Source organism: Ixodes scapularis, unplaced genomic scaffold (assembly GCF_016920785.2).
Source record: "Ixodes scapularis isolate PalLabHiFi unplaced genomic scaffold, ASM1692078v2 PGA_scaffold11__112_contigs__length_91849675, whole genome shotgun sequence".
In the NCBI taxonomy this organism is placed as follows: domain Eukaryota; kingdom Metazoa; phylum Arthropoda; class Arachnida; order Ixodida; family Ixodidae; genus Ixodes; species Ixodes scapularis.
This window is the reverse complement of record NW_024609837.1, coordinates 42,838,950-42,855,628: the sequence shown is the minus strand read 5'-3', so window position 1 is coordinate 42,855,628 and position 16,679 is coordinate 42,838,950. Positions and strand designations below refer to the sequence as shown.

The window sequence follows — 16,679 nt, the reverse complement described above, 5'->3', positions numbered from 1 at the left end:
ATGCTACGTGATCGTTTTGTCTGCGGACTGCAAGACGACAATCTGCAACAAAGATTGTTTGCCGAACAAGACCTCACGTTCATCAAGGCATTCGATATCGCTGTGCGGGCGGAAAACGCGAAAGACTATCAAAAGAAAATCAAAGCTGACTTCAGCGAAGTCAACAAGACCGCGCGCGCACAAACAGCTCCACCAGGGCAGCGCACACCCTGTTACCGCTGCGAAGAACTCCACAATCCCGAAACGTGCGAGTCACGCACCTCGAGGTGCAGGTTTTGCAAGAAAGTCGGTCACGTTGAAAAAGCCTGCTTCAAGAAGAAAAACAGCAACAGCTTATCAAAGGCAACTAGACGATTGCACGTTTTTGACTCCTCAGAAGAGCCACGCGATGTCGCGATTACGGAAGACAGCATTTTGCATGACCTAAATGCAATGACAGGGGTGAGGAGAGCACCCCAGAAACATATGGTATTGTTGGACGTACAAGGCGTGCCACTGCTATTCGAGGTGGATTCAGGGGCAGCCTATTCTATCATCAATGAAGACACGTATCGGGAATCATGGCCCCGTGATCTGCCACCGCTTCACCCCGCCAGCATCGCGCTGCGAACATGGTCAGGAGAAGGGTTGCAGCCGCTGGGGACAATTAATGTCAGCGTGCGCTTCAAGCAGCGCAGTGAAAAACTTCCTCTATTGATAATGAGCGGCCCAGGATGCAACCTCCTTGGTCGTAATTGGTTCGCCCCGCTAGGCATTAGCCTCAGCGGCATTCACCAAGTACTTCACGAACAGAGCCTGGTAGTCATACTTGAACGTCACTCAGCAGTGTTTGATGGCAACCTAAATGGCTTCAAGGGACCAGCGGTTACACTAGAGTTGCACGAAGGAGCACAACCTAAGTTCCTAAAATCACGAACGGTGCCATTCGCACTCCGGCCAGCCGTTGAAGCTGAACTACAACGTCTAACGGACCAGGAGGTGATTGAGCCCGCTCAACATTCGGAATGGGCCACTCCGGTCGTCGTCGTGCGCAAAAAAGACGGTAGTATTCGACTCTGTGGCGATTACCGCAGCACTGTGAACGCTGTAGCCCAAGCAGCATCTTACCCGTTGCCGACTGTCACAGAGGTCTTGGCGAAACTACGCGGCGGAAGAATTTTTTCAACAATAGACCTGACACAAGCATATCAACAGCTCAAGGTCACTGACGATACAGCCAAGACTCTGACTATTAACACAGTCAAGGGGCTTTATCGTGTCAACCGACTGCCTTTCGGTGTTTCCGCCGCTCCAGCAATATTCCAAAGGTGCATGGACACGACCCTTGCGGGGATATCAGGTATCAGTGCATACCTGGATGATATCATCGTCGCTGGGTCCACACAGGAGGAGCACAATCATCGACTAGGCATCGTTCTCTCAAGACTTGAAAATATTGGTCTTCGTGCCAACAGAAAAAAATGTTTCTTTGGAGTCCCGGAAGTAACTTTCCTCGGTTTCAAGATCAACTCAGCAGGCATCCATCCAACGGATGACAAGTTGAAGGCGATTCGTGATCTGCCAGAACCGACTTCAAAGACGACGCTACAGTCTTTTCTCGGGATGCTCGCCTTCTATGACAGGTTTCTGGAAAACCGAGCAACAGTAGCGAAAGACCTGTATACCCTTCTAGAGAAGAACAGGCCGTGGAGCTGGGAGGCTCCTCACAAGAGAGCATTCAGAAAGCTCAAGGAACTCATCTTGCAGCGGACCACCTTGGTCCATTATGATGAGTCTAGACCTCTTCTACTCTCCTGTGATGCCTCACCGTACGGTGTTGGTGCCGTTTTGGCACAGCTTGACAGCGCAGGGCGAGAAGCTCCAATAGCGTTTGCTTCAAGGACTTTGGGAGACGCTGAGAGGAACTACTCGCAGCTGGATAAGGAGGGCCTCGCCATTATATACTGGGCAATCCATTTTCATCAGTACATTGCCGGACGACACACAATCATCGCCACGGATCATCAACCACTCCTCGGCATCCTGGGACCACAGAAGCCAGTACCTCAAGTGCTGTCTCCACGCATGATGCGATGGTGTGTCAAGCTGGCTGCCTACGACTATGAGCTAGTGTATCGGCCGGGAAGGAGACACCAGAACGCCGACGCGTTAAGTCGCCTTCCCTTACATGATAGGGAGGACGAACCCTGCCCGCCCGGAGACGTGCTGATGATCGAGGCGCTGCCGGTTTCGCCGCTCACGGCGAAAAGAATCGCAAAAATGACACTTCAAGACCCCACCTTGTCTCATATCTTCAAGGCGTTGCAACAAGGAACGCTTGACCGCCTCAGGGGTGAAGAGTTTGCTCCCTACAAGAAGAAAGTGACAGAGCTGTCCACTCAACGAGGATGCGTTATTTGGGGCTCGAGGGTGGTCATTCCCACACAGGCACGTACCGAAGCAATGGATTTGCTTCATGCTGGACACAAGGGCATCGTTTCGATGAAGACGTCAGCCAGGAGCTACTTATGGTGGCCAGCTATCGATAAGGACATTGAACATGCAGTCGAAGCATGCCGAATCTGCCAGGAATCCAGGCGTATTCCGATGAGAGCCGCTCTGCCAAACTGGGAACATGCATCTCAACCATGGCACACCATACACCTTGATTTTGCCGGCCCGATGGAAGGACACATGTTCCTCGTAGTTGTGGACTCATACACAAAATGGCTGGAGGTGAGAGCGATGACCTCAGCCACGTCCACAGCTGTTATTAGAGAACTGCGTGCTATCTTCGCGACATTCGGATTGCCACGGAAGGTGGTGTCGGACAATGGGAGCGTGTTTGTGTCAAGGGAGGTACTCGATTTCTACCAACGAAACAGTGTGGAGCCTGTGACAAGCGCACCATATCATCCGGCTACCAACGGCCAGGCGGAGCGGATGGTCTTTGAATTGAAGCAAGCACTTCAAAAAGACAAAGTCGGCAGCTTGTTAGTGAGACTGGCAAGATTCCTCTACAAGCAGCACACCACTGTCACATCCTCCACCGGGAAAACACCCGCGTTGCTAATGTTCGGCCGTGAACTGGCATCAAACATAAGCCGAGTTACACCAGAACCAGAAACATGCAACAAAGGAGAAAGCGAGAAAGGAAGAGAGGTGACGACCCCTTCACGCCGCTTTGTTGAAGGGCAACCTGTGTTTGCTATCAATTTTCGCGGAAAACCGAGGTGGCTAGAAGGAACACTACTCAAGCAGCTCGGTCTTCGATCTTGGCTTCTCCAAACGCCGTTTGGAGAAATCCGCAGACACGTCGACCACATTCGAAGACGACTATCTGGAGTTACGCCTCCAACATCTGGGCCCCATAGTCTCTTGGCAAGAGGCTTATGCGAAACGATGCCGCCAGCACCGTGGTTCACAGCAGCAGCAGCTGAGGCCAGTCCTGCCACTCCGACTGTTGCTGCTGAGGAGCCGCCTGCAAGACTACCGGCACAGCATCCAACCGTTGCTGCTGAAGAGCTTCCTCCGCTTCTACCAGTACAGTCTCCAGAAGGAGCTGCACCGGATGTTCCCGTCCAAGTTGATCGGCGCACCAGCTCTCGGGCTAGGCGCCCACCTTCAAGATATGGACACTCCATCTAAGGGGGAAGATGTGTTGCGTACCTAGCAACCAAGCTGTCGCCCACACAAACCGGGCAGCGCGAGCCATGCTCTCGAGCAAGGGCAAGCGCGAGGCAGCGAGCACTAGGAACTGATCTGGGCGCCATACCGGTCCTGCCCGTTCCGTAGCAATAAAGAACGTGATGAATATAACATCATCCTAGATAGACAAACAGCTCGGAAGTCAAATGTCAACGGTGGGACGTCGTAGACTAACGCTTACTGCAGGTGGCTCTTCAATTTGTGCTGGTTATTGAACGCCAACAGAACCCAAATATTCTTCCATCTGTCGTGAACGATCAACTGTACAAAGTTATGGTGACTTCAAGATACACTTAAACATATATGGCAAAAACGACGCCGGTTCTGCAGTGGGAATAATACTGCAGGATGACTGAGTATGCCATCGTTTTTTTGAAGGGAACGGTTTGGTGAACGTTGGTTATCGATTGGTCTTGTGTCTTGACTTTAGTTGGTTTGATTTTATTTAAATAGAAAAACCATGACGCTATGACTACCGAGCCTTGAACGTCACACTCTGCCTCTTCATACATACTAGTGCTAGAAATAGCCTCCTTAAGGCTGAGGTCCAACGGCGGCCATCTTGAAAAAGCTTAAAATTTGACCCTTAGGCGGCGACACCGGTCCGTGTGGCCGAGAAACTGTGGTGTGGCTTGTGGCACCGATGTTTCGGCTAGTAAATCGCGTTCAATCAAATCTAACCTTGTGCACGTTCACCGCGTGCTCTCACCCGCGTCACGCAGTGCCAGCGCTGCCTAGTTTGCTCGGCTGCCAAGAAAAACAAGCTAGCCTAGCCAGCGAAACAAAAATAACATTTTTGAAATCGTAGAGGCGCACAATACCGGTAAGGTTGCTGTATTTTAGTCAAATGAGCACATATTTCACACGATTGTAGCTCAAATAGAGGACATACAACCAAAATATTATATTTCTGGATTGTTTTTTTTTGTAGTCGACTATAATCTCTAAAACAAAAATAAAAATAAAAATTTACAAAATTGGGGTTTTTGGTCAAATCGATTTTAAACTTTCAACATTTGTTATTTCTCACAACCTTTACGTAAAGGGGGTGGAGAGGCTAGTCAACAGATCATAACGCTATTATCATATATATAATGGGCTTGCTTTGGACTTTATATAGAGCTAAACAAAGGAAATGTACGTTATATACAGACAAAGTAAGGACCTGTTAAAGTTGACCAGCAATCGACCTGAACGACGAGTTTAACTTTTTTTGTTAGAAAAAATAAAGTTCCTAAAAATATTTGAATACATCAAGGTATCTTTATAATACCTACGAAATGAGGATAAAAAGTTAAGATGATGGAAAAAGAACAGTGGCGTCAGCAGTTGGTGTCAAACGCGCGACCTGCGACTGCATGCCGCGGCAGAAACATACTAGTTTCTGCCGTGGCATTTTTGCGCCCTTCATTTGAGAAATGTGCCCGAAACATACATATATATATTTTTGTCAAAATTAAAACTTAGATTTTTTAGCCTGATATAGATTTTAAAGCTAGAACCTTAAAAAAAAAAAAAGTTTACTTTTTATCTTGGAGCGGAGGAAAAGCAATTTCCCTTCGTCGTCGCTATCATATAGTATAGTTCAATATTTGTACCTTTCGTGGTGTCGGAACACGGCAGACGGCATTGAATAGCTTATTTATAGACGCTTTTAGGTAGCTAGCTGTGCATGGGCGCCGCCGTCACCGACATTCAGTTTTCGTTTCCTCTTAATGCGTTCGCTTCACTTCATTATTGCCACGGCAGGAGAGGTCATTGCCATTTTAGGTGCTATTGTGTCCTTCTCCTCAGCATAGGCCGTTGTGGAAGCTCGCCAACGCCCGCTTCAGTGACTCGGCATCTTGGTAAAACAAGAGAAGGTCGGCAATGGCGGCTCAATCTGGCGCGTGTGCGAATCGTCTATTTGCACTAGGTGTTTTCGAGAACTTGGTCGCGACCCTTGTGACGCGGTTCTCGATTTTTGTTTTCCGCAAGACTAACTGCGACTTACTGCAAGAACGAGGAAGTAGCGCGAGGAAATGTATGAGACGATAATCCTCTGCGTCAGGGACGGAATCAACGCCCACTTTCCTTGAACTTCTCAACCTCTAATTTCAGCCACCTTTCAAAAGATGGCGGAAGTGCGCGTCGTCTGCTTCAACATAGGTCCTTTTTAATATTGAGGACAATTAGTACGCTTTCAACAATTAAAATCGTGGAAAGTAATTTTACTTAGAACGATAAAAGCTCTAATTAAAGCATCATTTACGCAACTGTCCTCTTCTCTGAAACCGGCTTCTTGCGTACAGAGTCGAGCTTCAAAATAGTCTCACGATTTAAAATTATTTTAAACAAATCTGAATATGAACACAACCAAAACAGCCTTATGGAGAACCAGCCCAGTTCCTCTAGCATACAATTAAAAAAAAAAAAGAAAAGAATGAAATCAGGTGTCGGGACGCTATTCCAGAAAATTGAGAACGCGTGAAAGAAATTCTTTGAAATTTTACCAAATCAAATAATGTTTACAAAAAAAAAAAAAAAAAAATGCTGCTGGCGGGTTATTTCTAATATATTTTGTATGCTGTGTTCCTATGTTCACCAGGAGCATGCCCTTAAATGTCATTACTGCGTTATGATGTGAAACTATAAGTACGACACTTCAAAATCGCATAAAAAAGCCACCTTTCTAATAAATATTTAAAAACAAAATGTTAATGTACTATTTAAGAAAGAAACGTAAGTACAGAACCGCGCCCGAGTCCTTCATCTATTCATTAAAAAAATAGGAACGCGACTTAAATGCATTACAAGTCTAGAAACTTGGAATGCGTGGAGGTATGTCTTTGAAAGTATCAAAACTTGCAATTTTTGTTTTCTTATTATGCGTTAAGTTTTGAAAAATGCATGTGACATGCTGCACTAAGATAGTGCTGATGAATTGGCCAGTTATTTGTGCAAGGACGAACTACGTGGCTCGCGCACAGACGCGACGTTTGCACCACAAACCGGAGCGTTAGCACAGCTGCCACCGGTATTATGGTTGGGGCCGTGGGACCGCCGCCTTAAATAACTTTTTTTTTAAACTTTTGTTACTAAATTACAGAGACAACACTGTAGCGTTTAGCATATCATATTTTGTCTTTGACTGCTCTAAATTTGAGTTAAATGAAAAGAATTAAGCGTCCCTACCGAAAAATCCGGTATAACTTTTCACTATCCGGATTATGGAACCGGAAATTTGTTTCTGGAAACCCGAAATCCAGATTGCAGACAAAGGAATGATTTCTGAAAACTTAAATTCTAGATAGAATCCGGATAGAATCCAGATAGATTTCCGGTTCCATAATCCGGATAGCGAAAAGTTAAACCGGATTTTTCGGTAGGGTTGCCATCGATATGGTGCGAGATGAGCCTCGTATACTTGTTGAAGATTTGCTTACCTCTCGTAGCCTCTCGGAGAGCTCCCCGAGAATGGCCTCCTCGTCGAAGAATTTTCCCTGGTAGCGGTGCTCGAAGTAGTCTGTTATCCCTTGGCGAAGACCGCGGGGAAGCTTGCGGTACGCCATATACTCTTCGACTTGCTTTAGCTGGGGGCGGGAACGAAAGATTCAGCGACGGGGCCGGCACTGCCACGGGTATCTCCCCAAATTGTAATTCTTTCGAGGCTTCTTTATATATGGTGTCTCTCACTAGTAGCATGAGGGCCACAGAGTTACCTATTGTGCGTCTTACCCATTCATGCAGTTAGCAACCGGCGTATCAGCCTCCGGTTTTGACCGAGTTGACCAAGGGACGTTTTTCTAAGAAACTTGGTCTATAGTGCTTTGGGAATTAGCTGTCTTTTAGCAAAACCTCGACATCCAATTTGAGGCTTGGGTTTTCCAAAGCTCTGTTTAGGTTATGTCTATAAGCCGAACGTCTAATTACACTTTGTGACATCTCCAAGGTCTTCCTACTTGCTTTTACCACATTAGTGTTTTGTCTGGACTTCCTACAGGTTAGCAGCTCAATCGTGGAGGTGACGAAGAAGCTCTGATTACCTTTTCCCTGTACTGCCTCCTCGAGGAGTCTAATGACTGTATGAGGTTTGTGGTGTGGCCCAGGAAGAGGGCGTAGCAGGTGGCGCCGCTGATCATGCTCAGCAGAGTGAGCCACATATCCGTGAGGCTTTGGGGTGGGAACCGGCCGTAGCCTATGCACAGCATGTGGGACATAGCCTTGAACAGGGCCCACGAGTACTGCTCGAACCAGTACTTGGTCTGGAAAAAAGAAGACCATCTTTGTTGTTGGTTTCGGGAGGGGAGGAAGAGGCGCTGGGAGCGAGACGACGTGCTGAACACTAATGGCGGTTCATTCGTTCTGCCTTTCGGGCGCAGCTTTCCGCACCGGACCAACAAAGAGGTATGTTGCTCTGTCTGACGACTGCCTCAAATGCAAAACAGGATTTAGACGACGGAAGGTAGGAAATGCAGTAGTTTCTTGTTGGCTTCACTACGCCACAGTTAGGGGGAATGGTAAACGAAAGCTTGGCAAGAGAACGGAAACATAGCTGGGGTGACCTCATCTTTGCTGTTGCAAGGTTGCCAATTAGGGCTCTTTCTAATGTTTGTCAATTTTGAATGATGGGTAGCTTCGTGTGAACATAAATACTTGTGAAACACGTGATTCGCCAGTTTGAGCCATTGCTATCTTTCATGGGACGGAAACTTCGTCGAGCTGGCTTGTGGCAATGCTACGCAAGAACGAACAACCAATACTGCTCTTGAACAGTATAAAACGAAGTTTTTCGGCAACCATTTACTCATTTTCCACGGTCGCTAATTTTCACAAACACGTTTTTTTTGTGATCAGATAGCGAGACTTATAAGCGTAAACAAAGGCTGCCAAGACGTGTACCTAAAATGTTTCTGAGCAGCGTTTGTCGTTTGTTCCGCTGTAGTGGGTACAGGGGCTCGGCAGTGAACTGTGCACTCACCTCGAGTTCGTTGATGGCGACCCAGGAATTGGAAGGAAACCCCTGCAGCATGGGGACGAGAAACTGAAGGCACCCGCTCCAGTGACCAATAAGAAGCATCATGCAGATCAGGTTGAAGATTTTCATGAACACGCTCGCCATGTTGAGGAACTGCGATGGAGGGAGCGGAAAAGGAGGGACAAAAAGGCGATGACGTCAGAGATTGGGATAAACATGATGGTAGTGTTGGGAACCCCGTTGAACGGTGTGTAAAAGGAATAGAGTTAATAAGGTGGAGTTTTATTTTTTCCGAGAAATGCGCTTGGGCTGTCTTAAGATCGTCTTCTATCAAGAGGTGCCAGTATTGAGTAGGTGCCTTCCACCAGGCAGCGCCTCGAGCGATTTATTTCTTGTGCCTTATTCAACAACCCGAGCCAATATAAAGATTAAACTAAAATTTCATTAACATAAATATATTTTGTTTGTCGCATACAAACACGGGCTGTTCTGCAATATGTAGCAAATTCCAAGGTGTACGTCATATTTTTTTTTGTTAATCAGCGTTTGAACGCATGGACGTGCAAATTCATGCCAGCCCGTGATTCAGGTGTCAGTGTTGCCAAGCCGGAATTTTCGTACCAGTAACTGTTTTCAACAATAAAGACTAGTGAAAAATGGGAGAGAGAGGGAAAACCTATTTATTTATCTTTAGTTTGACATCAGGTGTTTTTGAAATTTTAGTTTGATAAATGTACCACCTCTAAATGCAGCCGCCTGATAAGCTATTCGTTTATTCGTCACACCGCAGATGCATAGGCCATCCACAGGTAATTTTCAAGAAAAGCGAAGTTATACTCCGGCTCACCAAAACCGCGCAGTACATCCAAAGCTACAGGGGAGAGAGTGTATCCCGTCCTGTTCAAGAGGAGGTAAAGAAGGAACGGGGAAATCCCAGCCCTTCTCTCGCGTTCCTCCTTTCCCTCTTCTTGAACAGGTTGACATGCGCTTTCTCCCCTGTAGATTTGGCTGCACTGCACGGTTTTAGTGAGATTAAACTGTGCTTGAACTTAAACTTTAGTTTAAGTGTAAGCGAAAGCGTAAATTTCGCTTGAAGGTAAAACGTTTGGAACATCATAAAGTTTCAAACCTATTTGTATGCACGCGCAGTAGCGTGATGAACGCATTTTCTGAAGGTACGCTCTAGGGCATGTGCTTGTGGCGGCTGCACAGTTCTCGTTACTGCTAGACGGAGCAGTGAAATCAGATAATGCGAGTCGAAGGCAATAGAAATGACCTAAAGGACAATCGTTCAAAATGCTAACCAACGCCCTTGGCTGTTTCAGGAGGTAAACGATATGAAAAATTTATTTGAGCGCATCTGCGTACTTATTACTAAAGAAAGAAAAGCAAAACACAAAAAGGAGACAAAGATGAACGTAAGCGGTGTGACATTGTTACCGCGAACACGATTTCGGAGCTTTTTCCAATTTTACAATGAAAGTGTTTTGGCCGACACCAGATTTCGCCGCCCAAGCGTCTTCCACATGTCCTGTCGTGTGTGTATCATCCTTGTTCCCGTTTTGTTCACACTTTTATCTTTTTATTCAGTATGAACCAACGGGCTCCTTCCTTTTTCATCGTCTAAAACAGGATCTTGCCATCACGTGCACCAACCTATTTGCCATTATAGCGTGTCAGTCCCCGACCATTTCTTTTTGCCTGAAGGGGAAGATTGTGCCAAGGGCAGTGCAGGGTCTTTTCGGAGTCTTGGAACCATCCTGGCGACACATTAGAAGGCTGTGCGAGATCCTTAAATCGGAATACTGGAGAGAGGTCAGAGTATTTGGACTGGCTCTCTGTTATGGTACTACGAGAACAGGAGGATTACCATGCCAAGTGCCATTTTGAAGACTACAAAAGATTGACGTCGCTAACAACGGAATTCATCTGGCAAGAGACGCGAATGCATCACCCTCCAAAGAAGAAAAATGCTGCCGGTCCCATGGACAATGTTACCGTCTTGGGGGGAGTCACTCTTCCAGCGGAGCTCAAGGTTGTTCTGAACAAAGGACCAAAGTACAGCCTCGAACCGTCAACATCTTGACCAGAACTGCTATATATGGTGCGAAGGGTGGCGAACAGTGCTGGTGAGCAGAACAGCTAGCGTACTATTGGTGATGGTGTGGACTGTCTCAAAGAAACTGTGAGTCGATGCCCTAAGGCAAAACCTCCTTTTAAGAGGTTTTGGATTTGTTCAAAATAAGCGAACTTTCCCTGGTCCAGGTCAATAAGGAAGGCAGGATTCGTTATATTATCAAAAGGCCAGTTACAGCACAGAGCGTTGACAGCGATAGAGAAGAACTTCAGAGTTTTGACCAAACGTTCAAAAACCTGCAGCTATTGAATTTCTCAAAGATTTGAACCTCGACAGTCTGAGGAAGGCTGTGGACAAAACAGAAAGTGGGATTTAAAAAAAAATATATTTCACAGGAAAAACGTACAAATTTGAGTCCTTTCTGAGCTATTCTGTCTGAGAAGAAGCTTGGCAGGTTCAGGTCAGCCGGTTTTTACAACGCCATTTGAAATCTCTTGTACTAAAAGGTCCCTTTTTGGTGCAGAGCTCGCTTGAAGTTGTCAAGGAACTTAGAGAAGGCTTTCAGAATGCTATCGCTGCAACATCTGTGGATATTGAGAACTTATGCTATTCCATTCCTCACAACGGACTTCTCAATGCTGTTCGAGATAAGATAGACCAGTCCGCAGAAGTAAGGTTTTAAAGTGTGCGGGCGTTAACAGCGATCATTTTTTGGAGCTGCTTGTCTTTTGTCTACAGTCGACTGCTGTCAGTTTTGACGAGCGATGTTTCATACAGAAGTCTGGTGTGTGTATTGGGTCGACAGTTGCCTCTGTTTTATGTGATATTAGCATCGTTGGACAGGCAACTTTCGGTAGCCTTGCAGATTTGCTAGTGGTAAAGACGTATAGATACGTAGACGACAATACATTTTAGATACTGATTCGGAATCGGAGAGTGCGGTCGAAAAGATTGTCGAGGTGTTTAAAGAGCTGTCAGGTGGACTTAATTTTATTTGGGAATTGCCTGTGAATAACAGCATTCAGTTTATGGACATTTTGATCATGTTTTCTGACGAACATGTGTGTTGGCGGTATTTTCCGCGTACTAAGACAATCCTTGTTTCGTTTGAAAGTGCTAATTCCAAACTCGTAAAGAGGGGGATAGCCTTAACAAGTCTTAATTAATGCAGTTTAGGAAAAAAAAACGTTTCAAACATCAGATGGCACTCAGTTTTGAACGGCATGTAAAAGGGTAAGAGACATATAGGTAACCCCCTAACCTGGTTTCTAGTTGTTGTGAGGGCCTTGTTCAAAAGTTAAAAAGGACTAAAAGAGGCAGCGAAGCGAGGAAAGAACGAAAATTCGTACAAGTCATTCCTCACATTCATACTGTATCCCATAATCTAAAAAAGGTAGCAGGCAGATACGATATTAACGTGGTCTTTTCTGCCATGTGTACGCTTGCTAGAATCTGTCCTATGTCGATAAGGCAGAAAAAAAGCACCGTGTTCCAAGAAACACGCGGTGCAATATGTATGTGTGCGACAACGCGGGGAGACATCTTGCTGACCACTGTAGGCGATGTGGGTGCAAACCTGACCTGAATTCCAAGCAGTTTTTAAGAAGGGCAAAATATAAAACGGAAAGAGAGATTATAGAGGCGTTCTACATAAAAGAAAAAGAGAAAGCAATTGCGTCAGCGCTCCGCCTCTCTATCTGCTTCAAAGTGAAAGGGCGTTTTCGGATGGCTGCCTTTCAGTGTGCGATAAGGAATGATGCGGGTTGGGCAATAATATGTGTATATATATGTGACGATGCTGCTATTAAATACCAGTTGAGAGTAAAGAACCTGTCCTGTCACGTGTGTATATTCCTTGTCCCCGTTTTGTTCGCGCTTTTAACCTTTTATTCCACGTGAACACTTTCCACCACAGCAGTCATTTTACCTATGCCCTCCTAATTAAAACAATAAAATAAAACGGAGGTTGTTTGCTTGTATTGACTGTCGCGATATGTTACATATCCGTCCTGGTTTCATTTTTGTTTTTGTCTTTCGTTTTGTTGAAGCACCTGGCTCAGATATGCGGTATTTCCGGGAAGTGAAGACAGTGGGCACGCAGGAGGACGGTCAACTTCAGGACAATTGTTTGTTTTGATACTTTCAAAAGAGAATGCATTTTACTAGAATGGTAAATGTTATATAACGGAAACGCCCGGATATGCACAAACTACACGCGTATTAGAAGTTTTTTTGTTTGTTTTTAAGCTGTAATGTAAACGAAGACATATACTGTTTTTGCTCTCAAGTTCGTCGCTCCTCTGCCCAGGCCCTGTCTACTTTTCCGGCTTCCCGCCGATCGACACGGGGTCGCTGACCCACCAGGGTTTAAGAAAAATCGAGGCTACTTGGTTGTGTGATTATAGAAATTACGTCAATTCACTTTTCTATCTTTTTTTTTTTTTTTTTTTACGAGGCGACGAGGGACGGTTAATGTTTTACCCAAGGCGATGAAAATAAGGGTTGAAAGGGAAACTTATTAATTCACGCGTTTCTCTTGGTACAACGATGATGTGTCTTGATTCGTTTATTTATATACTAAGTTATTTATTTGAGAAAGCTCATTCGGGACTTTACATATCTAGTTTAAAGTCTTAACAACCGGGTATTTCTTTAAATAGGTAAAAAAAAAAGAAAGAACCAAGAACATTAATAAGTGAACTTCAGAAAACCGTATCAGTATGCAAGTAATTTCTTTATGCGTTAATTTTGTTTTGTTTTACGAGGTTTGTCTTGGACATCCTGTCAAACATCAGACGTTAGAAAAACTAGAAAAATTACGTATGCATAGAAAGAGCGGAAATATGACTCCCAAACCCGCCTCGTCTTGTTTTTTTTTTTTTTTTTTTTTTTCTAGTTGAGGACGTATGGATTTTATCTAGTTGCATCAAGGTATTTTGTCACTGTTCTGAAGTGATTCTTTTTCTCAAAAGTAATTTGGGGGAAAAAGTAAGTTTATCTTTATGAAGAAATAAGGATAGAAAGTGCAAGCGCTAAGCCTTGTTAGTCGCTAAGCTTATTGGTTACAATGTTGATTAGTTTTTCTGAGTTTATTGGTTTTTCTTCATGTCCGTTTACGCCATTATCATTTCTGCGGAATGGCGTTTCAAATTCTTATTTTATTTTGGTCAATATCCGGAACGCTTTAAGAAAATTGGACTCTGTTTATGTTACAAGAGGCTGAGATTACAACATAACACTGTACATTCAACATCACTGTAAGCTTGTATGCAGTTCAGGATTTTTGATTGAAGTGATCGGCAACGTTGCGACTAACCTAGAAAAAAAAACAACACTGAATTATGAGGGTGTTATCTGGCACTTTTGTTTGTTTACATGCTTAGAAAACCAACTAAATAAAACAAGCAACACGAAAGCAGTTTTTCGATGAACCAGGCAGGCGAAAGAACATAACAAAAAATAAATAAATAAAAAGCATGGAAGGACGGAAAACACCAAGCGGTTATCCAGTAAGAGCTAACACGAGAAAACAGTGCGTCTTAAATTGTTAAAAATAAATTAGCTTCAATGATCGAATAATATAGCGGAATGACCGCTCTACTCCCCATGGTTAGCACCGATCGTGAGCAGCGTATTCCTTGTAATATGTAGTAAAAAAAAAAAAAATACCGAAGGGATGTGTAGTTAAACCTATATTTTTTACCGTAATGGTGTTGCTTATTCCATGCATTGCTTTATTGTTTCATGGACATGATCTTCTCTTTTCCCTAACACCGTTCGGTAAAAAAATCATATAGTCGCGAAAGCGGAAATTAGTTGCCAGTAAGATCGGTGCTGAGGACTCCGGGCAATAATACACGACATCATCGCTGATCAGATAGAACAGTTTATAGCGTCCCAATATTTTTTTTCTCACTTTTTCTTGCCAAATTTTTCGTGGTGAAGATCTCATTCAGGTAATAACGATACCCCATTAAGATATATTCGAAAACTGTTTGCTGATATAAAAATCTACATTTACCCCAAAATAAAACGAACAACCTAGGAAGCTAGGAAAGTTATGACTTGTAGAGCAATCTTATACAAACGAACAAAACAAAAACAAATAGCCTTATATTTTGTATTCGTGGAACGAGCGCCGCCAATGCCATCTGGAACAAAGACAATCTCTCGTGGTGACCCGTGACTTTCAGGAAACGACAGAAATGTAGTAGCAATATTGCCCGCCATCCTCTGGAAAATGTCTCGCAACCATGTAAAAAAACAAACACGAAGACATGCACAAGGAAAGCCGACATGCTGCCCTCCGTTACCAGCCACATCAGCAGCGATGCAAGAACGCGGCGAGAGGGAGTCATCTACGTCAGCTTGCAGCAGCAGCGGCAGACATTATGGAGTCTTCTCGGTTCCTGCGAGTGACACGGAGTCGCAGCATTCCTTGAGCGTAGCACAGAGAAGATGCAGAGCACGGCACGTCGTTGCTTCGCAGTGCTTGTTGCTCCTGCTCCGGCGGGTTATGGGCTCGGTGATATCCTCGGGATAGATGTTTTAGCGAACGATTTGCTCCTTTTTTTTTTTATCCATAACGTGCTTTTTGACGAATTGGCTTGAGTCCCGCATGATTCATTGCATAACTTGTGTCTACCGCCTAACTCGCAGATGGCACGGAGGGTCTTTCAACATTTGATAGGAAGGGTGAAACTCCGACCTAACAGATAAAAAAAAAATTACAAGTTAAGGTCTAAAACGCAAAACTTGGGTCCTTGATTACATCATCGACAAAGCGAAGGACATGTAGTCACATCATGTTGAAAAAGGCAAATAAGCCCTAAACAAGACGAGAAACACGAGGAACAAAGTGCGTGTGCGCTTTGTTCCTAGTATCTTTTGTCTATTTTGGCACTGTTATTTTAATCGCGTACCGACGAGACCAACTTCATGCACTGCTGTAGTTACAATCAAGAGTACTAAAACTAGACCTTGGGTCCATGCCCCATAAATTAAGCGACTGTGTCTCGACGAAGTGGCGTCAGTTTTGATTTTGAACTATTCGGTGCTGCTTAGTTTTTTCTTCTTCTTCATGAACTGCTTCTGAGACAAGCCGGACATACAAGACACTGGCATAAAAGTCGAGGTTTACAACCTGGCGTACAATTCATAATGTTAAAGGATTGACTCACATCTTGTTCTAATACATTATTGCGCGTGACTTTCTTATTAACCAGGTGAATAAAGAAAAACAGTCATCTAACATTACTAACTTCCCCTCTCTCAATGGTTATTCAAAAGAAGATTCCAGTTTCTAGAGTCGAGACATAAACCTAGTGTAATCCTACTTGAAAAGGAATCGCCTGGAAACCTCGGAACGACAGCTGAGGTTTAAGATATATAGCTAAGTCTCTTAGCAAAACTTCAGATGCCACTTAGAAGCTATTTTTTTTAGGTAATTCTTACCAGGTTCGACCATGCATGTATTTTTTGTCGGACTTATGTCCAAAGTGCGAAATGCCCCTGGTGAGTCTCCTTCGCTTTTTAAGGCTATGTTTGTGAACGAAACATGGGCTCTTACTCTGAAGCTTTTAAAACGTTCGAAGGACATCCTACCAAAAGTCCTATACACGTCCAGAGGTCACCTATGGAATATTAGGACGTCCTGAAGACATCCGCAAAACCGTCTGTGTTGTCAGCGGTTCTTTCGTGCGGCTTCGACCACCTTAGAGTGTCGCTTGGACAGATGTAGTCCTAATTTAGCCTCAGACGTACATACGTTGGTAGGATATCCTATGCACGTTCAGAAGTCATCCATGGAACTTTAGAACATCCTGAGAACGTTGGTTGGGGCAGTCATCTGTGTTGCCAGGAATTGTTGGGATCAACAGTCTTCGACCATTTTAGTGTGTTGTTTAGACAAATCTAATCCAAATCGAGCCTAAGACGTAGCTGGGACATCCTGCCAGA

General features: G+C 44.5%; 1 protein-coding gene across 1 annotated transcript in view; it reads right to left on the bottom strand.

Annotated features, from left to right (window-relative positions):
* The window catches only part of LOC8032418 (potassium/sodium hyperpolarization-activated cyclic nucleotide-gated channel 2), a 61,746-nt gene that overhangs the window by 13,134 nt on the left and 31,933 nt on the right, over positions 1-16,679 (bottom strand). Inside the window, exons 5-7 of the mRNA XM_002409868.5 lie at positions 8,648-8,797; positions 7,713-7,931; positions 7,113-7,259 (exon numbers count right to left, since the gene is read on the bottom strand). Coding sequence (XP_002409912.3) covers positions 7,113-7,259; positions 7,713-7,931; positions 8,648-8,797 — 516 coding nt within the window. The remainder of the gene's footprint in view (positions 1-7,112; positions 7,260-7,712; positions 7,932-8,647; positions 8,798-16,679) is intronic.